Source organism: Mus pahari, chromosome 2 (assembly GCF_900095145.1).
Source record: "Mus pahari chromosome 2, PAHARI_EIJ_v1.1, whole genome shotgun sequence".
NCBI classification, from domain to species: domain Eukaryota; kingdom Metazoa; phylum Chordata; class Mammalia; order Rodentia; family Muridae; genus Mus; species Mus pahari.
The window spans coordinates 152,967,230-152,992,800 of NC_034591.1; the positions used below are offsets into that span (position 1 = coordinate 152,967,230).

Below are 25,571 nucleotides of genomic sequence, written 5' to 3' on the forward strand. Positions count from 1 at the left end.
ATTTTCGTATTAGACACACTCAATTATGCAAACTGATATCAGAAAGTACCCTTGGTTTGGCTTTCGTGTCCTGGTAAAACTTGTTAATCTTCCATAATCATAACCAGAATATCGAAAACCCACCCAAATATCTAGTTTAAAGGACGCATATTATTATATGTTTATATTCCCATAGCAAAACATTATGCAAATAAATGAAAAAGTATGCAAATGAATGAATGAATGGAGTCTGGCTTAGAAACAACTGAATTCACTATTCTGTACCCAGTGGGGCAAAGCTTCATTTCCTTTGAAGTGAGTCTCGCTTTCTTTTCTCCTGCCCACTAGGTCTTGTTACACATTTGGCAGGGGAATAATTTAGTTCATCAACAACATCAAATGGTGTGCTAGATAACCATACCACCTTCATCTATGAGCGCATACCTTGCGGAATGGCCATGATTTCAAATACGTCATAGAGAAAGTTGAGCACATTTATCCTGAACATAAGAGACTTTATTCTAAGGAAGGATTTCTAATTAAGCTGTGGTAGCTGGGTTGTTTGTCTATTTCCCCACGGGAAAGATTTAGAATTTTTTATGTATAAATTTAGTAGCTCTTCTTCGGAAGTTTCGTGGTACTTGCATAAAATTGCTAAGATTCTTTTGATATTTCGTAACATCAATGGACTCTCGCCATAGGCTCTTTATTCTGTTTCAGTAGTGATCCCACAAAAGTCAAACGTACAAGGTTCTATGTGCTTTTATTTGCGTCTTCAAAGTTCAGAAGAGCACCCAGAGCATCCTGTAAATAACAGTTTTCTTAGACTTCTGCAATAGAAGACCTAGGAAGCATGTTAACATTCATAGACTATAAAAGAGAAATATCAGGATTTGTATTTTGCTAAATGCTATTACAATAGTAACACGCCTACCTGTCACAAAATAGGTTCTGGAAACTTGTGAATGGTAAGTCTCTGTCAGTGAGGATGGCCATAGAAACTATGATGATGTTAGTCACCTCGAGTTTTAACCAAGACCAAACACCTTGGTGTGACAGAATTGTGCCCATGGGGTTGAGGGAACACACAGGAAGTTGTGCTTCCTGTACAGAAAACAGGAAGAAACTTGTGTGGCCAGAAGGCCACAACCTCTGATCTTTAAGGAGACACAACAGGTCAACTAGCCAGAAAAAGAAGGCTGCAGTCTGGTCTTTGAGTCTTTCAAGGGAATCACATCTCAGCTACCACCTGTCATCTTTGTTTGCCTTGTGTGATGTTTCCAGTTTGGGTTATTTATTTATTTGTTCATTCATTCATTCATTCATTCATTCATTCATTCATTCATTCATTTGCCTATCAGTGGACAAGTGGTGTGCCCTGCAAATGTCCCATGATCACTAACATTCGTGAGGCTTCCACTGGGTATCAGAGCTTTGTTCTGGGGCACCCGTTTTTTTGTTTGTTTGTTTGTTTTGTTTTGTTTTCTGCTGCATGCTTTCAAGTCCTACATAACAAGGTAACCCAAGATTTACATAGGCTATTCCTCTCAAAGAAACCCCAAACCAGCAATGTGCAGACAGGAGAGCTCAGGGCTGTGTGTTTCAAAGCCACGCGGTAGCAGTTGAGTGGCCGAGAATGCCCAGGCTACAATCACTGTTGCCCTGGTCCTGCGGTTGGTTCCCTGACAGTGCCTTACTAAGTATGGTTGGGAGCGCAGACCCATCAGAATGGACTACGCTGCCTTTTCTCCATTAACCAGATGATTTTATTTTATGGCTTAATGCCCGTGTCCTAAGGAAGTGATCTTAAATTGTTTCACTTTGAAAAACCTTTGAAAATCATCACTATACTCCTTACTATCTGAAGAATTACTATACAGGGGCTGTGAATTAGAGAATTAATTTTTCCCTTTCAGAGTCAGAGACAGAACCCGTGGCTTTATTCATGTTCGGCAAGTGCTTTAGGGCCATATCTCCATGCTCACACTACTAATTTTTAATAAATTTTGTTACTGGTTCAGAAATTAAGACTATTAATTTTTGAGACCCACTAAGAACCTTCTTGGTTTAAGAACATGTTAGGGACAAATTCAGGAGTGAGGCCTGCCCACCTGAAGGAAAGTCCATTTAGTGGTGTTTGGAGCTTCACTGACTTCTGAAGAGGCCGAAAAGGATGGATTAAAGAGATCATGTCGATGCCTGATTCAGGGACCTGGATACTATCACCCATAAATATATCTTTTTTGAAATTTGGAAACCTGCATACCTACTTGGGAGCATGTAGCTAGTTTAACAGTCTTTGTGTGTGTATGTGCATGCATGCGTGTATGTGTGTGTGTGTGTGCGTGTGTAGGTGCGTGTGTGTGTGTGTGTGTGTGTGTGTGTGTGTGCTGTTTTAAGTTGCAAACAATTCCCTCAGAGCCCTACTTACTCATGCATGCTGACAGGAATGGTCCATCTCTCTTAGAGGGAAGTAGACAGTTGCTGAAGTAATCCATAAAGGGAGGCAGAATTAATAACGGCAGAAGGCTGATGGCGTTCATTAGCGCAATCGGCAGAGAAAATACACCCAAGTTCCGGTTGGAATTCATGGTCTGAAGATAATATCCTGAAGGAATCTGCATGTGAGGAAGAGGGGAGTTAGACACAGGGGCAGTGCCTTAACTTTAAAGGGACTGTACGCTGTCAGATGAGTCCCTTCTCCTGCACACTCTGTGACAGGCGACACAGGCATCACTCAGCTTTTCAAGACCCAGCTATGAGCTGACAGAGGACGTGTGACCGTACACACTCTGCGCAGGCCACTGCCACTGTCACCGATTCAGAGCACTTGGTTCTGACTTCAGTTCACATTCATACGTTTCTCAGGCTTTGTTAATCAGGATCGCAGGTATGGAGTCAAGTTGCTTAAACCCTCAAGACGCAAACTGACGATGCTCTCTTGCACATTCAAGCAAAAACAACCAGAACATAGAAGGTTGTCTGTTCTCACTCCAATGATGCAAACAGGAGGGGCTAGCTTAGAATTTCTAAGTGACATCTAGTTTGGTGACAAAGCAGGTTTTTTTTTGTTTGTTTGTTTGTTTGTTTTGTTTTTTTCCGAGACGGGACTGACAGAGAGACGGGTTAATTGCTGAGGGCTGTCTCCAGGAACTTCCCACGTGGGTTTTGTTTCTAACCTCAACTAAGCAACAAGAAGAAAAACAAGACCAAAATTTCAGTGTTTGTGGCTTGCTTTTAACTGCTTTTATTTAACCCTTTATTTTATGTGTATGGGGTTTTTTGTGCATGCAGTACCTATGGGGGGCCAGCAGAGGGCATAGGATCCCTCTGGATTCTGGTTGTGAGGCACCACGCGGGTGCTGGAAGTTGAACCTAGGTCCCCTGCAAGAGGAGCCGGCGCTCTTTACAGCTGGAGCATCTCTCTTCAGCCCTATTGCTTACTTTTAAGCTGACTCTGGTGTGCTAATAGTTGTGGTTTCTGTGCGAAATGTTTTGTCCCCCAAAGAGTATGTGCTTGGATAGTCCTAGAACTTGGTGTTGTGTGGGAGGTTGTGACCCCCTGAAAAGTGGGACCCTAATTAGAAAGAGTGGGGGGGCACTTTGAGATTTGGTGTCGGATCTTTACTTCCTGTTTGCTCTAAGTGTTCTGACTACAGATGCAATGTGACCAACTGCTTCATGTCTTCTATGTCATAACTCTGTGGACCTTCTTGAGCTGGGAGCCAAAGTTAACCTTCTTCCTTAAGTGGTTTGTGTTGGGTAGTTTGTTACCTCGATGGGGAAAGGTGGTTGATACACTAGCCAACCTCTACAGAACCTGTGGGGAACAGGTCTTTATATAAACTCAAAAGATGACAGAATTTTAAAGTTTCCTTTGCTCCATCTCACAGTCTCAACAGACCACAAGGACTTTTTCATATTTAAGGGAATCTTCATACTAACTAAGTCAATAACACTAACTTCTGGTTTCTTCCTGTATGGCAAGGCTCTGGTGGGTCAACATATCAGAACCAAGACAGACATATCACACATAACAGGGGCATTGCTTCATGCTTCTAAGTGCCCTTAGTGGTACATAAGATGTCTTTGAGCCCCAGGAGCACACAAAACTACCGAGAGGCACAGAGCAAAGACCCACATGTCTTTTCCTTGAGGAATGCATTTTACAAACTGCTTTTCATACCGTAATAAAGTTGAAGTGGGAGCCCTGCATCTCCACCATCCTGGGAGCACCACTCTGCTCCAGCACCCATCATGGCTGCTCACCAACTGCTTCTCTCCAGTTAGGAGGTTGCAAGGCATCCCCGCAGAGTCTGCAGCTGTTAACAGCTGATCAATGATAAAAGGGCATTTCTTGCCATGTCAACTGCTCAGACATAGGGCTGAGCCACGTTTTCACATAGCCCCTCTTGTTTACATAGAACACATCCTGCTGATCATTTATCTCCAAGTCTTTTGTGTAATACTTAGGATAATGAACAAGGGTTGCTTTGATTGAGAACAGAGGGCAAGAGTAAAGGGCGAGTTAGCTATTTCTGCTCTGCTTCCACAAAATTATCACACGCGCGCGTGCGCGCGCGCACACACACACACACACACCAACAAGAGGGAAAATGATCAATGGATAGGGTGTTTAAAAAGTGCTGGCAGTTGAATAAGTTTAAATGTGAGCCCAGCATCAGAGCAGCTTTCTGTTACCGATTTCAAATGAGAATTATTGTTAATCGGAATAAAGTTATTATCGGCATGAATCACAGACACTGAAACCTGTTAACTTAATAATGTTGCAAATGTGTCATTAATCTTTAGCGAAGCAATATTAATATATCGCCTGATCCAGGGACGGGCCATGGCACCTCGAAAGCTTGAAGTCGTTCCTGGTTCTGCTTCAAGTTCTAAAATCCTCCCTACTTTAAAACTTTAAATCCTTTTATTTCACTCAGGCCTCTGAGTATTCAGCAGTAATTGCTGTCAATAGAGATTCATTTTCACCTTTGAGAGGCCCTAATGTCAAACGGCAACCTTGTCGGCCTTAATATCAACATATTTTAAATATATGGCACGGATCTGAAGGTCAATTATTGCTACTAAATCTAAAACATGGAATTCTGGGATGTTTTATTCCTGGCACGTTGATTTCCTTTTGTATTAATGATTATTTCATCTGGCGGCAAAAATCTAGCCTCAACCTGTCCTGGAGGAGATTTCCTTAGTCAATCTAGAGAAGTATGCTCTAACATTTTCTTTTAATTTCCAGCAAAACACCATTCTATATAATTTTGTTACCTATGGAGTTTATATCAAGGATATTTAGTCAAGTGTGTGTGTGTGTGTGTGTGTGTGTGTGTGTGTGTGTGTGGTTGTGGATAATGGCGAAGGGTTTTGGTATCAGCCTTGAGTGTGGGCAGCCATGCTGTCTTATGCTAATCAGTTCACAGTGACTTAGTCTTCTATTCACTGTGGCCTTAGACATTTATTTATTTTAAAGACAAGATCTCAAAGTACAGCCAGGTATCCAGGCTAGCCTCAAGCTCTCTCTGTAGCCCAGAGTGGCCTTGAACTCACAGTAATCCTCCTGCTTCAGCCTTCCTAATGCACTGTGATTACACACGTGTGTCACTGCACTCAGGTTTTAAGCCTCTGATTTGTGACAATCACCGTGGCTGTGCACTCTTTCTGTGAGGATTGAAGTAGATATTTAGAAGCCAGGTTGGTGAGCTGGCTCAGCTGACTCCTACATGGTGACAAGGGACAACTGACTTCTGTGCGGTGTCTTGGATCTCCAAACACAGGCCATGGCAGGCAGCCGTCTCCCCACATCAAATAAATGTAGATACTTGGAAGTCATCTTTAATAAACAATGGTGAACAATAGATGCTCAATAAATACTTGGGATTTTCCCCATTAAACTGGGTAATGATTCCCTTAAAATTTAGCTTACCAACTTTTTCTTTTCTTGTCCAGCCCATCCGTGTTCCTGAAAATAACACCTCACCCACGGAAAAGAGCTAACTGGCTCATGTGTGCGTGTGTGTGTGCATGCATGTTTGTGTGTATGTGCATGGTGTATGTGTACATGTGTGTTTGTATATGTCTGTGGTGTGTGTGTCTGTGTGTGAGTGTGTATATGGGTGTGTGAGAATGTATTTATAAGTATGTGTGTATGTGTGAGTACGTATCTGTGTGTGGTTTGTGTTTATGTGTGCATGTGTATGTGTATGTGTGGGGGTGTGTGTCTGTGTCTGTGTGTGTCTGTGAGTGTGTGTGTATGGGTGTGTATGAGTGTGCGTATGGGCATGTGAGAGTGTGTGTATATGTGGTGTGTGTGTGTATGTGAGTAGAGAGAGAGAGAAAGTAAGGGAAAGAAAGAAAAGGAGACAAGCAGTAGACGGGAAGAGGGGAGGGGTCAAAGGCAGGGAACAAGAGCAGGGAATGTGAGGTCTGACTGTATATATAATCAATATATAATATATAATATGTAATATATCATACATCATATATCAGTCATATATCATATATCATATATCATAAATATATTCACAGAAAAAGTTCACACTGAGTGGAGAGAAATCTCTTCAGTGGAAAGACAATGAGTTCATAATCTGTTCTCTTAGCACACAATGGTTTAAGAGTCACTATGGACTGATTAGTAACTTGGTTTAGAGCTAGTAATTTGGTCACCATTATTTTCTCAGGTCTAGGGGCCTTCCTAACAATGCCCACACCAATGGAGAAGGCTCTGCTGAGTCTTGTTTTCATGCCTGCTCCTATGTGTACGGTCAGGAGGACTCCCGATCTGCATAGCTTCCACACACCGTTGGGACCAGGAGTTAGGAAACCTTTCTGTAAGGGATCAGGTGATGAGGATGTCCATACAGGGGTTCCTTGATAGCTTTTCAGTTTTTCCACCTTTAAATATGAGTAGCCGGAGACATGACAAACCAACGGGCATGGCAGTGTTCTGATAAATCTTTACTTGTGGACAGTAAATTTTAGCTTCCATATAATCTTTAAGCAGCACATACTATTCTTATTTTTTCCCCAATGATGCAAAATATTGAAACCTTGCTCTACGCACAAAGATGAAAATAGAACAAAGAGATGTCTGAGGATAGAGGTGCTTGCCACACAAATCTAGTGACCTGGGTTCAATCCCTAGAGCCCACATAAAAGTGGAAGAAGAAAAGTCTTCCATTGCCTTCTGACTTTGGTAAGAGTACCAAGCAGTGCTGTATCCCTTCCCACACCGTACACTTGTGCACATGCAATAATAATACATATTTTAAAGACAGGTCGTGGACTGAGTCTGGCTTAGAGGCAGCAGTTTCCTGGGCCTATTTTTTTTAATTATTTTAATTTTTTTACTTTTCTCTTGCTGTAGTGAAACACCAGGAGCAGAAGTTATTTTAGAAAGAGAAGGTTTACTTTAACTTAGGACTCTGGGGGCACTGTCTGTAACAGTGGGCAAGGGCTAAGAATCCTGGCATGGTGACAGGAGCAGGAAACTGGCTGACCAGAGTTCACCCACACACAGGAAATATGGAGAACAAACAGAATGCAGTGAGGTTATGAATCCTCAAAACCTGCCTCCAGTGATGTAACTCCTCCAGCAAGGCTCTGACTCTGCAGACACTGTCACCCCCGGGGATCAAATGTTCGAACACATGAGTCTGTGGGGGACTTTTCTTCTTCACCTCTTCACCCGGGGTTTTCAGGAGCAGGCATGGGCGGTTTTGAGTGTCACAGGCCTCTTTCATGCTCTTTCTCATGCCTGTTAGGTGATAGGTCACCTTAGCCTCTCATCCCTAAGTCATTTAACTTTCTGCGCACATCTCTTCTTTAACACACGAAGCTGGGGTTAGGCGAACTCCTTTTCTCCATCTCTATCGTTCCATGATTGAGGCGCACAACTCACTCATGAGCTTTCGAAGTAGTAAGTTGCGGTTGGGGTAGCCATCAAGAAAGTCCTAAGTTTGTTCAAAGACTTTTATAACCGTCTCCTTCGGCTCCATAAATAACTTGGTCTTTGAACATAGTTACATTAATTTGTTTAAAACCACATATATCTACAAAAGACACTCTGGGCTTAGTGTTTTCTCTTTGATTTCCTCTCAGCGTAAGGACTGAATCCCGGAAGACTAGGATGTGAGCAGGAAGAGAATCATGTCGTCTTTAGGACTCGCACTTGAAGAGTTACTGAAGGTGGGCTCGCACGTGGCTCCTTAGGGATGCTTTCTACAGGTTTAATGAAGATGGGGGTGAAATCTGTCCTTGGGAATTGCCTCTGGGTCTGGGATTGCCATGAAGACTTATCTAAACCTTAGGGCTGTGTTCTGAGACACTTGCTCACACCTTTGGCCAGCCTTGGACAGTCCTGTAGAGCTGGTCCTGTCAGGGGTCCCTGAGACTCCGCCGAGCTCTTAAACCAGGGGCTGCATTGTTCAGAAGGTACAGCAAAGGCTCAGAAAGGTGGTTGAAAGTGCCTGCCGGGTGATTGTGGTTTGAATGTGGAATGTCTCCTCTAAACCCTTATCCGTTGGAACACTTCGTCTCCAGGTGGTGGCGCTGTTGGTGCAGGTTGTGGAATTTGAGTAGGTAGAGCCTTGATAGCACACATGGGTTTCCCAGAGCCAGCCTTACTTCCTTTCTGTGGAAGGGGAAGGACCATGTCCCTCAGGTTGTTTCTCCACTACCGCAGACTGTATCCCCTCAAACTGTGAGCCCAAACAGACCTCTCCACCTCAGGTCACTTTTGTCTGGTATTTTATGCCAGTAAAAAAATGACTACTACAAAATGAAAATACACAAAGTTGCCATGTCGTTGTTGGTGCGCCTTGTCCTGCATCCTTACCTGCATAAGGCACATTCTGTACAGAAGCTGGAAGCTGAAGAGAGGCAAAAGGGCGGAAAGGACCTTTTCCGTCTCTTCCTCCTGGAATTCACTGTGGTAAACACCTTGTTTTTCCATGGCATGGTCTAACCAACTCGATCCATCTCGCCCAAAGTGGCAGTACGGCAGGCAGCGTGTTTTCAGGGCCCTAACAAACACCCTGGGGATAGTCAGGAGGGAGCAACCTGCAAAGCATTGGAGATAGCATATGTTAGCACCGCGATGGCTTTTCAGCCCTCCTAGACATGAAGCAAGAACTGACTCCCAAGGACAAAAGGTAGTAAAAGCGGCTTAGGAGGCTTCCGCCCCCGAGGGGTTGGATTAAAAGGAGCTGCTGACAGGATGGCTCCCAATGACCAGCCCAGGGTGGCGCCTGACAGCTGATGTAAAAAATGAAAAAAGCTAAGATCAGTGGTGACACACGAGAAAAAGAGATGTGTGACAAAATACGGCACCCGCGCAGAGAATTTCAGAGTCTCTTAGAAGTCTCTAACTTTGCTCATTAATGAATAAGAGAACCTGGACTTTCTTTCACATCTTTTACTCAGGAACCAGGGCTATTCTGTAAAATATAAATAATCCCCATTTTACCTGTCAGGGAGCAGCTGGTTTTTTTTTTTATTTTGACACTGAGATAAAGGCCAACGTGTTCTTTTCTTTGATTTCACGCCTGAATTTCAGACATAAAATTAAACACCGAAGTCTTTAAACGTCTTTATGAATGTTGACAACGTTACTAAAACTTCGGGCTGTATGAGTTGGCTTTTCCAGGAGTTTCCTCCTGGTTGACATTGAAGACATCACATAAGTGTTGTGTTGGCTCAGATGTTAGCATCTGCCCAGTCACCGTTACGTGGACGTCACCTGTGCCTCTTCTCGGTTTAGACTACACATTTTCTTCGTCTGTCTTGGGCGTTCCTGCTCCTGTGAGAAGGAGGATGCCCTTGGTGTGTCGTCAGCTACGCCACCTTGATTGGGACACGTTTCCACACTATTCCCTTTGACCAGACAAATCCTTCCACGAATTACGAACCCCAAATTTGGTACAATACACATGAAAACATTTGAGTTTCTCTCAGGAAGTCATCTGGAGACACTTCGAATAACAATGAGTGTCATTTTATTGTGCCCAAATTTTCCGTAAGAAAATTCTAGATAGGATGAATGCTAGGAAAAAAAAATATCATTTAAATGTGACCAATTATTGGTTGTTATATTTAAATAAGGAGTACTTGTCAACATTTCCTTCTATGGTTATAAAGTTGGCGCTATTGATTCCCTCCGATCTCTGCTGTAAGCCTTGTAATAGGCTGATTATGTCAGCCTTTGATTAATTGAGGAGCTGGGGGCCTGGTAATTGAATATGCACCCTTTCACCTCAAGTCACTGAATCAAATCCAGCCTAAATTGGTAGTGACCAAGAATGATTATACTTGTGGCTCTCTGGTGGCCTCTGTGAAGTGTCTTCAGGTCACGTGCAGGGACGTTGGGATAATTGCTGAGGGGCTCAGATCCTTCTCAACTCTTGCTGTTCCCAAGCACTGAGGAAGGCCCAGGATTGGTGAAGCTGAGAAGACAGAAGCACATGGGAGTGACCACCCTTGTGTTCCTTAGAGAAAGAGTGATAGAGAAAGGGCTTCATTACTACAGCAGGAGCTGCTCAGTCACGAGGTGTTCCTAGCTATTTCTGTGAGTTACCTGGTTTAAGTAAAACAAGAACTGGATGTGTGATGATGAAGTCTAGAAGCTGGACATAGGCAGGCCTGGGCTAGGTGATGTAACCTTGACATATTCTTATATTCTTGCTTGTGTTGCTCCTCAGCTCAGACTCTGTCTGCTTGTGTTGGCTGGCTTTGTGTCAACCTGAAACAGGCTAGAGTCATCTGGCAAGAAGAAACCTCCACTGAGCTAATGCCCCCGACAGATTGGCATGAGGAACATTTCTTGATTGATGGATGTGGGAGGGCCCAGTTTGCCGTGGGTGGTATCACTCCTGAGCTTGTGATCCCAAGTGCTATAAGAAAACAAGCTAAGCACTGGGAGCAAGCTAGAAAGCAGCACTCCTCCATGGTCTTTTCTTCAGTTCCTGCCTCCAGGTTCCTGCCCTGAGTTCTCTCAGCAACAGAGTGTTATGGCAACCTGGAAGCCATGATAAACCACTTCCTCCTCAACTTGCTTGTTGGCCATGGTGTTATTTCACAGGGAGAGGAACTGTAACTAAAACACTGATCAACTCTTGGAAGAAAAACAGTGCTATGTAGACAGCAGAGTTATGATTTATTTTGATCCAAATCACTCTGGGTTTATCATTAAACAGCAATTATTTATAGGAGGCTAGTTATTAGTTATTTCCTTTCCTTTTATTTCATATTTATAAATTCAGGGTCTTGTATTAATATCTGTATTAAACACACTATGGCTTTACTATAAACCAGACATGCTTTGTTAAGAGAGAAAAGTTGAATTTGCTTCTAATACATGTTATACACTTGCACTCTTCATAAACAATTAAGTATTGCTGCAATGATATTTCTAAAGAAAGTTAGCTTAGATTGGTGCTTATTAAACTGTTGTAAATCCGTTGTGGGCATGGAGGAGAGATGGCTCTGTGATTATGAGCAATCACTGTTCTTCCAGAGGACCTTAGTCAGGTCCACAGCACTCACGGGTGACTCAGAACCTGCCTGTGACTCCCGTTCCAGAGAATCTGATGCCCTCTTTGGCCTCTGAGGGCACCTATACACGTGTATATATCCTGTCCCTGTGCATATATAGACAAAATTAAATTAATCTTTAACAAGTCAGTTAAAAAAATCACCCAGATGACCATAATTTTAGCATTCAAAGGTAGAAGCAAGATTATGAGACCCTATTTTAGAAAACAGAGGACAAGCTCAAGTATGATTGTCAACATGTTTGTGAAATATACTAAAAAATTGAATATAAAAAGACATAAAAAGGTATATCCTGGTAGCTTATTATTAGTTCTATCAGACATCAAATGTAATTTTCCATAATTTTCTACATGTTTTCTTCCATACCATTTTATTGTACAGCAGTCATAATCCTCAGGCCAGCAGCACTGTTCTGTGGGCCAGGTTGTAAGGTATTTGGGAAAATAAATTCAGTGGAAGAAAACTATATCTGACACAGTGAAACAACCTAAGAAAACAAAGTGGCCAAAAACACACAACAAATGAACAAATGACAAAAATTTCTAAACATCCTTCTGGCACAGGAAAGTGTTCAATGCATGCCCAAGATGTGAGGATATGATCACAAATTCAACATATTGTCTCCAGCATTTGTCTCCAGCATCATGGCAGGGAGCAAGGCTTGTAAATCCTCAAGTTGTCTTTGTGGTCTTGGAGACACTGTAAGTAGGAAAATCTCTGCTGACATATCTGTGGTGAGAACGCACTGGATAGAAGACCCTTCACTACCACTGTGGTGGTGTGCTGAAGTTTCCTGAGGTGTACACGCTGAGGAATGATGGCTGGGAGTCACTAACACAACCTAAGGGATGCAGGCCAGGTGCAACGTGAAATAGACGTGAGCTGGGACAGCGTGAGCAGCAATGAGGGCTCTGAGGTAGGAGGAACTGACAAGAAGAATCTGGTGAGAAGGTAAGGGCCAAGGTTTTGCTAGAGACCAGACTACACAGAGCATGGGAGCCATGTACAGTCCCTCCAGGAGTGTTGGGAACCACCAAGAGGTTGTAAGTGGACGAGAGATAGCATACAGGGTACATTAATGGGAAGCTACTCTAAGTCCTTAGAACACTCAGCCCTGAAAGGGATGTCTGCATCAGATCCCTCCCTTCCGAGCTCAGGGAGATGGAAGAGATGGAGGAGATGAAGGTCACCAAGCAAACAAGGCCCTTTAAGTCAACATGAGTGAGATTCAGATGAATCCACAGAGATTGGGGCAGCATTCACCTGGCTTGCCCGGGGCGGAAGTCATCCTCTAGGCTTCTATTATGGATTCTGTGTGTGTGCAAAGGAGTGGTCTCTGATTTGTAGGCCTTCCTTTGGGCTTTTATTTATTTATCTATTTATTTATCTATCTATTTATCTATTTATTTATTTATTTATTGTCTTCTCTGGTGTCAATGTGATAGCTTTCATTTTATCTTATTATATTTTATTTTGTTATATTAAAAAAATGAATTGGAAAAAAGGCTACTCTGGGGCATGTTTGTGACTAAGTCAGAAAAGGCTCACTCAACCATTGCGTATGAGGATTTGAGTTTGGTTCTTAGAACTGAAGAATAAACAGGAAAAGAAAACATAACCCATGAACCCAATGGCTGATTGACTTCAGGGAAAGAGATAGGAAGCTGGGAGCCGGACAGTAGAGTGTGGTGTTGCGGGCGGACTGTGGCAGCCATGAAGAGACACAGATAGAATGGACTATGTTTTCAGCAATCGGCAGAATCTTCTGATATCTGAAGGGAAGGCGTGGGAGAAGAGAGTGACTGGAGGGTGGCCACTTTTCCTTTTAAACAGCTGGGTGTTGGTGACATCACCAAGGAGAGAAGAGATTGGCATGAGCTGGGCATTGTGGTTGATGTCTTTGATTCCAGCACTGAGAGGCACAGTGAGCTGAATCTCTGTGAGTTCAAGGCTGCTCTAGCAGATACAGTGAGTTCCATGGTAGCTGGGGCTACATAAGATGAGGGAGAAAGAGACAGAGAAAGACAGAGACACTAAGAAAGACAAGACAGAGAGAGAGAGAGAGAGAGAGAGAGAGAGAGAGAGAGAGAGAGAGAGAGAGAGAGAGAGAGAGGGTGGATGGAGAGGTACATTTGTAGCTCAGGGAACTACGAGTTGAGCTGGGGTCACATTTGACACAATGCCAGATAACTAAGTCCAAAAGTTAAAAGGAAAGTAACAATGTGCTTTTTAAGGCTGAGAGAGAGGCCCATAGGTACTATTCGCATCATGGGCCTGGGAATGCTGGAAGAGAGAGACAGGTATAAAGAAGAGACATGATTCTTGAAAGGAATCCTGAGCTTCTGTTAACATCAGGTTATCACAGTGGGGGAATGATTAGGAGGACTGAAGAGGAGAACCAAAGACAGGGTGTGCTGTAGATGTAAACAGGGATGTCCTGTAGGTATAAGATAGGGATGTCCTGTAGGTATAAGACAGGGTGGGCTGTATATATAAGGCTGGGTATGCTGTATATATAAGGCAGGGATGTACTGTAGATCTAAGACAGGGGTATGCTGTAGGTATAAGACAGGGTGGGCTGTAAGTATAAGACAGGAAAGTATTGTAGATCTAAGACAGGGTGTGCTAGAGGTATAAGACAGGGTTTGTTGTATTTATAAGACAGGGATGTACTGTAGATAAAAGACAGGATGTGCTATATGTATAAGACAGGGATTTACTGTAGACATAAGACAGGGATGTACTGTAGATATAAGACATGGATATGCTGTAGGTATAAGACAGAGATGTACTGTAGCTATAGGACAGGGATGTACTATAGATATAGGACAGGGATGTACTATAGATATAAGACAGGGTGTGCTGTATGTATGACAGGGATGTACTGTAGATATAAGACAGGGGTATGCTGTAGGTATAAGACAGGGTGTGTTGTAGATAAAAGACAGGGTGTGCTGTAGATATAAGACAGGGTGTGATGGAGGTATAAGACAAGGATGTACTATAGATATAAGACAGGGTGTATTGTAGATATAAGACAGGGTATGGTGTAGGCATACGGCAGTGTGTGCTGTAGGTAGGAATAGAGCAAGACAGAGCCCTAAACCAATGGGCTGGGCCACCTCAAAAGGCCATTCTGAAAAAGAAGCCATGAGACATGTGCCTGCCAGGGGCATGGCAGCTGACCCCATCACTGTATTTCCCCCTGTTGAAATCACCTACACATACATGCTATACCATCTTTATGGATTAATCCATTCGGCTTAAAAGAATGCTCTCATCTATTCTCCAAATAATTGTATATCGTGGAGACTCAGTCTTTAAAGAAAATTCCATGGGCTTTACAATTCTCAGATTACTTTTGTGCACCCAGAGGAGAAAGGGGAGATTGGGGCACAGCGGGGGGACAAGGCACACTCATTCAAAACACACACATACACACACACACACACACACACACACACACACGAGTTCGGAATGAAAATTCAGCTGAGATGCAGAGTTCTGGCTCAAAGGCTCAGGACACACACAGCAGGCATTCACTTTCTAAAATAAAACAGATGAGCCATTTTAAATGTTTTATTGCAAAACCCAAGGATTGCAGCTATTACTATTGAAAAAAACCTTTTAGGAAGCCATTTTTCTATTCTTTGTACCTCTAAGTCCTTGGCTCTGATGTTCTGCTCCTCTGACCTTGATCTAATCATGAATATCTATGGTACTTAATTATAATAATAAAAAATCCGCCTACATTGCACTCTTCGTGGTAGAGGCATATTTTTTTCTCCTTTGGTCACCTGCCAGTTCTCAAAATTATAGCAGTGGGAAGAAATGCAAATGAAGGGCGTGCTTGACAGCTAAACATAATGGAATGCATGGTCTACATTTGAAAAGTTACCTTAAGATAAAAGGTAGCATAGAAAAAAAAAATCCCTTCTTTAAGGTCACCTATGGCTTTGAATTATAGCTTAGAGGGATTTCCAATTTAGCCATCAGAGAGGAAGGAGCCAAAATAAGGATTATATCCTTTGCTAGGGGAAAGATAGAGCTTCAGTTCACAATCATTGGATGATCCAGCAAAGCAGAAGCCACAAGCAAAACCATCAAAAGAAGAAACAAAGCGCCCACTCTCGTGCAGTCGTTGTGTGGAGAGACATTCATGAAAAGCCACTGAGTATCTTCTAGGCTAATTGTACTCTTGCAGCATATAAGTTTGTTTTCTTATTACTAATAAGCAAAAGGAATCGCCTTGACATATGACAAAATACGAAATTTTTGGGCTCCATCAAGAATTGCAGTTGATTCTATGGGTCTGTAAGACTTGAAGGAAAGTATTTCATTATTCAGATAAACATGTTTTTCAAATAGGGTAGTGGGAGGTTACTGGACATATGTTGAATTGCTCTGAAAATGTTTAACTAAGTCATTGGATATATGTGCGCTTGCTTATTATCATCCTTGTTTGAGTCAGCATCATCATGTAAACAGGCTGGCCAAGAATTTTGAAATCTTGGGATAGCAAATGTGTTCCATGTTAGTGTTTATCTATCTATCTATCTATCTATCTATCTATCTATCTATCTATCTATCTATCTATCTATCTATCATCTATCTGTCTATGTATCTATGTATGTATCTATCTATCTCTTCTCTCTCTCTCTCTCTCTCTCTCTCTCTCTCTCTCTCTCTCTCTCTCTCTCTGTCATAGCGCATGAAGGTTGAACCCAGTGTCCGGTCTATTGAGAGTGCTGGCCACTCTTGCACAGGATCTAGGTTCTGTTCTTAGCCATGTTTGGAGGCCCAGCAGCATCTCTAACTCCAGCTGCAGAGGATCCAATGCCCTCATTCAACCTCTGTTGGTGTCTACACACATGTGTGCACACACTCACATTGATCAAAACATGATTGTGAACTTGGATATTATGCTGGCTGGTTTTGTGTGTCAACTTGACACAAGCTGGAGTTATCATGGAGAAAGGAGCCTCCCTTAAGGAAATGCCTCCACAAAATCTAGCTGTAAGGCATTTTCTCAGTTAGTGATCAAGGAGGGAGGGTCCACCATGGGTGGTACCATTCCTGGGCTGGTAGTCTTGGGTTCTATAAGAAAGCAAGCTGAACAAGCCAGGGGAAGCAAGCCAGTAAGTAACATCCCTCCATGGCCTCTGCATCAGCTCCTGTTTCCTTCCCTGTTTGTGTTCCAGTCCTTACTTCTTTTAGTGATCAACAGCAATGTGGAAGTGAAAGCTGAATAGACCCTTTCCTCCCCAATTTGCTTCTTGGTCATGATGTTTGTGTAGGAATACAAACCTTGACTAAGTTAAGGAGGCAGCAGTATGCACCACAGCACACTCAAAAATGATGCATATTTAGAAATAAATTTGCCCAAGCAGGTGAAAGTGAAGTTTACTGGAAAAATACAAAACTTTTTAAAAAATCAATGGAAGAGTGACGTGATGCACATCAGTAATTCCACCACTTGGGAAGTGGAGGCAGGGGGATCAGGACTTCAAGATTGTCTTTGGCTTTGTAATTGATCCATGACCATCTTGGATTACATTAGATCTTGTTCCAGAAATGTAAAAATAAGTAAATAAGTTGAAGAAGATTCTAATACATGGAAAAAGGTTGCTAGTTGGAAGTCTTGATATTGTTAAAACATTAACTCAATCCAAAGAGATTCCAGCAACACTGTGTATGTGTATGTGTATGTGTATGTGTATGTGTATGTGTATGTGTATGTGTATGTGTATGTGTATGTGTATGTGTATGTGTATGTGTATGTGTGTGTATGTGTCCCCCCAACATACAGAAGAGCAAAAAAAAAATTCCTTAAACACATATTGGATCTCATGTACCCTTGAATAGTCAAAATAATCTGGAGAAAGGAAACTAAATGTGGATGCCAGTATAAGGGATTTACTGTAGACACAAGACAGAGATGTACTGTAGATATAAGACATGGATATGCTGTGGGTATAAGACAGGGATTTACTGTAGACATAAGACAGAGATGTACTGTAGATATAGGACAGAGATGTACTGTAGATATAGGACAGGGATGTACTATAGATATAAGACAGGGTGCGCTGTGTGTATAAGACAGGGATGTACCATAGGTATAAGACAGGCTGTCTGTCTATCTGTCTATCTATCTATCTATCTATCTATCTATCTATCTATCTATCTATCTATCTATCTATCATATGTAACTTCAAAACCTTTAAATTAAATAAATTAAATAAATTTACGATTCAGGCCTTCTGCCACATGCCTGTAACCCCAGTACTCAGGAGCCGGGGGCACGAGGATCCTGAGTTTAAGGTTAGTGTGACATACTCAGAGAAGTCAAGGCTAAACTGCACCACACCATGAGATCTTGTCTGAGAAACCAAACAGGAATGAGAAATGTGGACACCAACCCAGTCTCAAAACCCTCCACCTACAATCTGTCCTGCCTGCAAGATGTGCTGGGGCAGTGGTGGCCCAGAGCTTGTGGGGGCAGCCAACCGATGCTTGGTTTATCCACTGTCTGGGTAGCCAGGAACTGGAGACTAGATAACCCCGAGACCTGGGAAAAATTAAATAATTGCTAATAATGTTCTACTGTGTGCATAGATAGGTAGGTGCCTTGTCCACTGGTCCTCAGAGAAGCCTCCTCTGTCAGATGACTGGGGAAGGGGTACAGAAACCCACAGTCAGACATTATGTGGATTAAGTCTCCTCAGGCCCTTCCCTCAGAGATTTGGAGATGGGAAACCCGGAAGGAAGGACTGTAGGACTCAGATGGGATGGAGGATACCAGAAGAACAGTCAATTCAACTATTCAGGGCTCACGTGGGCTCATGGAGACAGGAACTGTGCGCACAGGGTTCTCAAGTGTTTGCATCGGGCCCTCTGTGTATAGACTATGGCTGTTAGATTGCTGTGATCGTAGGATTCCTAACAGTGGGAGCAGATGTGTGTCTCTCATCTTTTGCCTGTTTCTACCTGTAAACAATGATGACACTGAGAAGTTGATTTTTAAGTATCAGACATAAGTATTCACATAGTGTGTAATGTAAGTATTATTGTATCATGTATGCAAATGTTTGTCGTGACATAGATGAATGAAGTTCTAGAACAGCTGTGCTTTGTGCTTGCCAGAGTGGGACAGAGAAGCCATGAAAGTGAGTGAGTGTCTGAGAGCTGGGGTCCCCCTGCACGGTGGAGGTAAAGGCTGACATTGTCCGGCTCTGCTGTTCTCCAGTGTAGTAACTGGAGACTCATGCAGTTCTGAGAGTTCAAAGACGTCGCAGGGAATATAAGAAGGAGGTAAGAGACTCACGGTTCTCTGGCTGATAGATCAGGTCGCAGTACTTCATGTAAAGAGTTACCAGGGCGGTGAACACGGACAGAGAAGGAAGCAGGACCATAAGGGACCGGGTTCCCAAGGGCTGGATGCTTGAGATCCCCAGAAAGACAACAGCTGCATTCAGGTTCGTGGACCAGGAAGCCCTGGGGCAGAGAGAGAGAGAGAGAGAGAGAGAGAGAGAGAGAGAGAGAGAGAGAGAAATGCCACAGTCATTTTACTCAACACCCCGAGTTGAGTTGTGACCATCTGATTTTGCTTATGGACTAAGAACGGGTGCCAGGTGTCACTCATCTCCCACACAAAGCTTTTTCTCATTGTTTCACAAGCACCACCTTCCTTGTCCTCCTTTCTGCTTAGAATAGAAGCAGGGAGAGAGTGGATCCCCCATGAGCCTGGAAAGCGCCTATCATTTAAGAACAAGATATCTCTAAGTATAGAAAGACTCCAAAACTTCGGGATTGCCCTGTTTAAACCCACGTTAGTCAAAGAAAAGAGAGAGGTTTGAACAAAACCCCCTTCTGCCTACCCTGGAGTTTGCAAATTATTTCTGGGAAAATACCCTCACCTCCCCACCGTTCAGGGGATCTGCATTTAGCATCAGATTCTAAGGGCTTAGAATCCGATGTTATAACCCTAACCATGACAAGTTAAAAATCTGTTGTTGGGGCATGATATGATGAGATATGATATGATACAATACAATTTAGTTACAGATATTCCCCTCATTTATGAAGTTGTATTATGTGAGCATTTATATTTCAGTTGTGCAAATTCTAATGGAATTGTACTTTCATATATTTGCTTTGTTCCTGAACGCTTAAAGGGTTTACATGACGAACTTTCCCCCCACCCCCGTTTCCCATGGTTAGCTTAAAAGCAACTGGTTAGAGACTCCTGTTAGCCGGGCAGGATCCTTTCTCCTCACTGTGGTGTAGGTCACTTTGTGGAGGTCACAGGTTGTTCCTGGGCTCAGGGTGCATGTGTCTGTGCGGAAGTGGGATCCATGGGAGTTCCTCATGGCATGCCTGCCATGACATCCAATTGATTTTTTCCCTCCTCCCCTTCCCTTCCCACCCCTCCTCCTCCCACTCTTCTGTCCTTCTTTTCTCTGTGCCTCTCCCTCCTACTCCCTTTCCCCTCCCCCTTCCCATCCACTTTCCCTCCATGTACCTCTACATGTCCTCCTATAACCCTTCAGCCACATCCCCTATGAGAGACTTCCTTCATACACCCCCTACCACCCTTACCACAAATTCACACCCTCTATCCATCCCTTCAAACACATCCATCCACACTTGCCCACCATCTCCCACCCACACCCCTCCCATCACCTGTCAGCAATCCTCACAACCTCATTCACCTCTACTCCACAGCCTCTCTTCCCCTTCTGTCTGTCTTCTAACATACCCCGTACTCTCTTCACAGAACTTCCTTAGCGCTACCACTCCTGTTAGCAAACCACCAGGACATCCCTACTTACTGCCAAATAGGATCCATTATATAAACATTTATTCTTTTCTGGGGGGGGGGTGTTCAGGACAGGGTTTCTTTGTGTAGNCCAGGCTGTCCTTGAACTCAGAAATCTGGGATTAAAGGTATGCACATTTATTCTTTATTCATCCATTTATCTGTTGATTGACATTTTTTCCTAGCTAATAGATATTACAAACACCGATGTTCAGATGTTTGTACAGATATGGGCATTCACTTTTTGTAGGTAAAAGTCTAGGAATGAAACACCTGAGGTTTATGGTTTATGTATACCTAATAGAAGAAACTTACAAGTGGGTTTTGGGACCCTGAGGTATTTTACATTGTGATCACAATTGTGAATGCTACAATCCATTTACACCATGGTCAACAGTGAGGATGGTAGATTTGTATCAGTGTCTCATCGTGGTTAATGATACCCACCTTCCTCTAACGGGTTCTGGCTTTCCATATCTTCTTTGATAAAGTTTTTGTGTAAACATGTCTTCCCCTTAAAGAGAAAGTTGGTGCTGGGAAGATGATTCTGTGGGTAATGTGATTGTTCTGCAAACATGGGGACCTACTTCAGGTTCTAGCTCCCATGTAAAAAGCCCAGCACAGCAAAACACTGTAATCCCAGTACTGAGAGGCAAATAATGGAGGATCCATGGGGTGTGACTGGCCAGCCGATAAACACCATGTTTAGTAGGGAGCCTTGCTTCAAAAGTCACGTGGAGAATGATAGGGGAAGACACCCAACATTGACATTTCACTTGCACACACTTATACGTGAGTGTGTGCACCCGCACACACAGCACACACACACACGTTTAAAAGGTTGCTTTCCTCCATTAATATTGAATTTAAAATCTTTCTACGTCTGTAAATGAATTATTCATCAGTTGGGTAGTTTTACACGCCTTTCCTTTCAGCCCAGAACTTGTCTTTTCGTTGTCTTACCACCATCTGGATGGCACCCACTTGTTAGGTTCATTGTCTTTTACAGGTCAAGCTTCCAATGTGGTTTCTACGAATTCTTTGCCAAACACGAGTTTTCACAGAGTTTTCTCCCACTTATTCTTCAGGGAAGAAACCTGAAACTTGGAGAATTGAGGGGAGCCATCTGGCTGGATGTAGCTGTGCCACAGGCCCAGGAGGCAAAGCCATTTGTCATTGTGCAGCCCATAAGCAGGAACTGGGTTCAGTGATCTTTTGGTGCCACTTTCCCGGACTCTGCAGTTACCAGTTTTATGACACTATTATTTCCTTATTCATCCGGGCTTTGACATTTGATCAACGTGCTTCATCTATCATTAATTATAAATATTGTCCTTCTTCTTTGAAATGGTGGTCAGAAGACATGAATTGGATCTAAACTTTGGTAATTATTCACACCCCACCTGATCTTACATGCCCTGGAATTCAGGGTAATTTTAAAAATAAGATCATGTCTTTTAGACAGTGATTATTTTAAAGAGTTTAGTAAAAATAAAATAAAATAAAATAAAATAAAATAAAATAAAATAAAAAGTTACTCTATGGTGCTAAGTAAGTGTCTCTGCTCCATTTTTCCTCCAATACTTGTTTAGGAAATGAGAACTGTGGCTGAGGCCTGACAGGTCTGGAGGAAAGGGGTACAACCTCCAGAGATGTAGAGGATCCTGCAGGGCTTGGTTGACCATGGGAGTTTATTAGGGTTTTTTTCTCAGATAGTTAGGGGGTATCTTTGGGGGGGGGGGGGAGAAGTTAGCATGGAATTGGTCATGTCTGACTTTAAATAAGAAGGAAGTAAATGACCATCATGTTGACTCCATGATTGTAGGAAAGGCAGGACACCGAGTCACAGCCATTGTGATGGTCTGGACCACAGGTAAGCAAGAGCTGGCCAGGGCGCCACAGGGAAGGGCTTGGTGTCAGGCGTGAGATGTACTAGTAGGAAGGGGGTGTGCCTCGGGCTGGCACTGTCTTCGTCTGTGACTTTTTTTTTTTTTTTTTTTTTTAATCTCCCTTAGCTTGTCCTGTCTTGCTCTTTAAGTTCACCTCAGGTCTCTCCAGTGCTCTGACATATTCTACTTATTCTGGCCTGATTACTTCCAAAGAGTACAGCCATTTCACCTGTGACAGTTTAGCTTCTCATGTATAGATTGTCATGCCTCTCACGGTCACCATGTTGTTCTGTATCTTTGCTTCTCTATTCTTACGGTCCTAGTACAGAGCTAGACCCGTGATTGACATATAAGAAGAATGTAGGCCATCAGACTTCTAATGACTGACACAGGGGGGAAGGGCTGGGGGGATGGAAATAAGACCATGATAGCCAAATTGGGTTAATGTAACCCATGAGTGAGAACTTATTTGTCATAATACAGGTAAGGTGACAAGTTAGCATTTTCTAGGAAAACCTAGAGTCCCTAGGCTCAGCCTGGGGTTAACCTTCCAAGCCGCCCTCCTGAGCTGTGGCTATAGCAACAGAGAGGTGGGAGCCAAAAGCAACATTTAGTTCCTTTCACTTTCTAGAGCGCCTTCCCCTCTCAAAGATAAGCAGACGCTATTGAGAAAATGCAAGGCCTTCAGCCATTCTTCAGTGTACCACAAGCTGATAAACACCCAACTGCCCCAAGGAGGGTCAAGAAAGATGAAACGGAATACTCCACGATTTAAATCTCGGGAAAGCTAGCTCGGAAACCCAAAGAATGGCAGTACTGAATTACCTATGTGCGGGAGGGGATTTCACGCAAAGCACTAACTGGAGTTTAGCAACTGCCACCCCACCTATTTGATTGTGTAATTTTCTGAAAGAATTACTTAGCACAGACACACTCTACATTTGTCTTTGCTCTTCCATGGACAGGACGAGCCACAGATAATTAAGGGTGAAATTATATATGTATCACCGGCCTAAATAAATAAATAAATAAATAAATAAAAAAGAAAGAAAGAAAGAAAAGAAAAGCCTGCAGTCTTAGGCTTACCATTAAGACTCATTTCATCTCAGAGTTCACCAGTAAATTGAATGTATAAAACACCTCTCACACTAAAAGTCAGAGAGCAAAGAACCAAAGCAAAACAAATACCGTGATTAAGGGAAATTGAAAGCCGCGGCAGGAACACAATTCTTTAGTCCACATTTAAGTCTGGGAGTGGAACTGCAAATAACTGGAACCGTGCGGGCGATTTTAAAAAATTGTTATGATCCTCGGATTTCTCATCTCAAATCTCGGCCGTCATTTTGGCTTTGTTTTAAACATTTTCTTAATTTATTTCATGGTACCTTGAAAGTCATACCCCTGCTTTGCCATTTCTTAGATGGACAGATTTATTTTAAGTGATTTTTAACAGAAAAAAAACCAGAAGTGGTCTTGGCTAACCTATGAAGCTATTATGTGTGAGAGAAGGCATTTTCTGGAAGTTTCCAGTCTTCCTAATGTGAGGGGCCCCAGAGAGAACAATGTACTCTGCCCTGACAGAGGTGAAGATGACTTTATAGATTCCTGACTGTTGAATGGGGCAGAGGCATGCAAGAGGGTCACTGAAACACATGGACACTGATTTCATGGTGGGTGGTACTGATCTAGCAAAATCCTGAGTCTCCTGAAACAGTTGAAAGAATATTCTGGCAAGTGAGTATTTGGAGAAGCAAGGAATAAACAGAAACACTATAGTTCTTCCTTGTTGCCTGGCATTGTTTTCCCAGCAGAGATGCTGAGAGATGCTGAGGGATGCTGAGAGATGCTGAGAGATGCTGAGAGATGCTGAGGGATGCTGAGGGATGCTGAGAGATGCTGAGAGATGCTAAGAGATGCTGAGGGATGCTGAGAGATGCTGAGAGATGCTGAGAGATGCACCAAGGCTCAGGTAGAAGTTGCAGATGCAGTTGATGAACAGCAGCTTCCCCTTCCCCGGATCTCTGGCGCTGCTCTCTATTTTATCCCCCTCCATTTTCCCTCCTTGCCCCTCCTTTTCCCAATACCTAGCTCTTCTTTCGGGAATCTCTAATGTGGGATGTTTGGGGTCAGGATTGATAACTACTGTTTTTAAAGGGCAGTAGGGGATTGCAGCAAGGTTTCAAGTGTAGCTCAGAGTCACCTCATCCTTGGTACATAGCCAAGGCAGTCCTTGAACTCCTGGTGTTTCTACTATTTTCATATATATATATATATATATATATATATATATATATATATATATATATATATATATTGAGATTAATTTGTATAATTCACTTATAGTCATTTTGTCTGCCACAAAATGTACATAGTTCCCCTAAATGATACAGATAAAACCTGTTTTTTTTTTCTTATTTATTGGTTTCTTTGAGACAAGATATCTATATGCCTAAGCTGGCCTCTAAGTTATCATGTAGCTGAGGAGAGCCTTCCACCCCTAGACAAACACCCACCAGTGGTTCTCAACTATATTCTGTTGGCTTGAAAATGCAAAAAACAATTTCCCTTTCCTGTGTCCTTTGTCAAACTGATATAACCAAGAGCCCTGGGGTCCAGGAACTGGGATATTTCCAAAAAATACTTTGATAGCTTTAATGTGCATCTAAAGAAGAAACTTGTTATCCTCAGGGTTCAGGATATCTGGTAGAACAAACATTTTGTTTGTTTGTTTGTTTTTGTTTTTTTGAGACAGGGTTTCTCTGTATAGCCCTGGCTGTCCTGGAACTCACTCTGTAGATCAGGCTGGCCTCGAGCTCAGAAATTCGCCTGCCTCTGCCTCCCAAATGCTGAGATTAAACATGTGCACCACCATGCCCGGTGAACAAACACTTCTTAAAATAAAGATTCTACATTGAGTCCATGTTCAACTCAGAGCACTTCTGTCTGGGATACACATCATGTAGGGTCAATTTAGGTACACATTTCTGAAACTTGGGGGATGGAATAAATTCATTTATGTCTCTTTCAAGGGTCTGATGAGTTACTTGGGATTTGATTCTGTCTAATTCACTGCAGAAATCCTTAAGCATCACACTGTGAAATAGAGACAGAATGTAATTTATCAAGTAAAATAAGTAGAAAAAAAATATGAAGAGCGACTTGAAGCTGACGGTGGCAGGCTTTAAAATTATGGCCATGAACAGATTTAATTTTCCACCATTCTTTGGCTTCCAGGAAAAAAAAAAAACAAAAACAAAAACCCTGTTCAGGTGCTCATACATTATCTCTCCAGTGCGCTGGCTCAGAACTTTGTGCCT

General features: G+C 42.7%; 1 protein-coding gene across 1 annotated transcript in view; it reads right to left on the reverse strand.

Annotated features, from left to right (window-relative positions):
- The window catches only part of Slc15a5 (solute carrier family 15 member 5), a 76,312-nt gene that overhangs the window by 42,381 nt on the left and 8,360 nt on the right, over positions 1-25,571 (reverse strand). The window contains exons 3-5 of the mRNA XM_021191540.1: positions 18,872-19,041; positions 8,834-9,057; positions 2,411-2,597 (exon numbers count right to left, since the gene is read on the reverse strand). Coding sequence (XP_021047199.1) covers positions 2,411-2,597; positions 8,834-9,057; positions 18,872-19,041 — 581 coding nt within the window. The remainder of the gene's footprint in view (positions 1-2,410; positions 2,598-8,833; positions 9,058-18,871; positions 19,042-25,571) is intronic.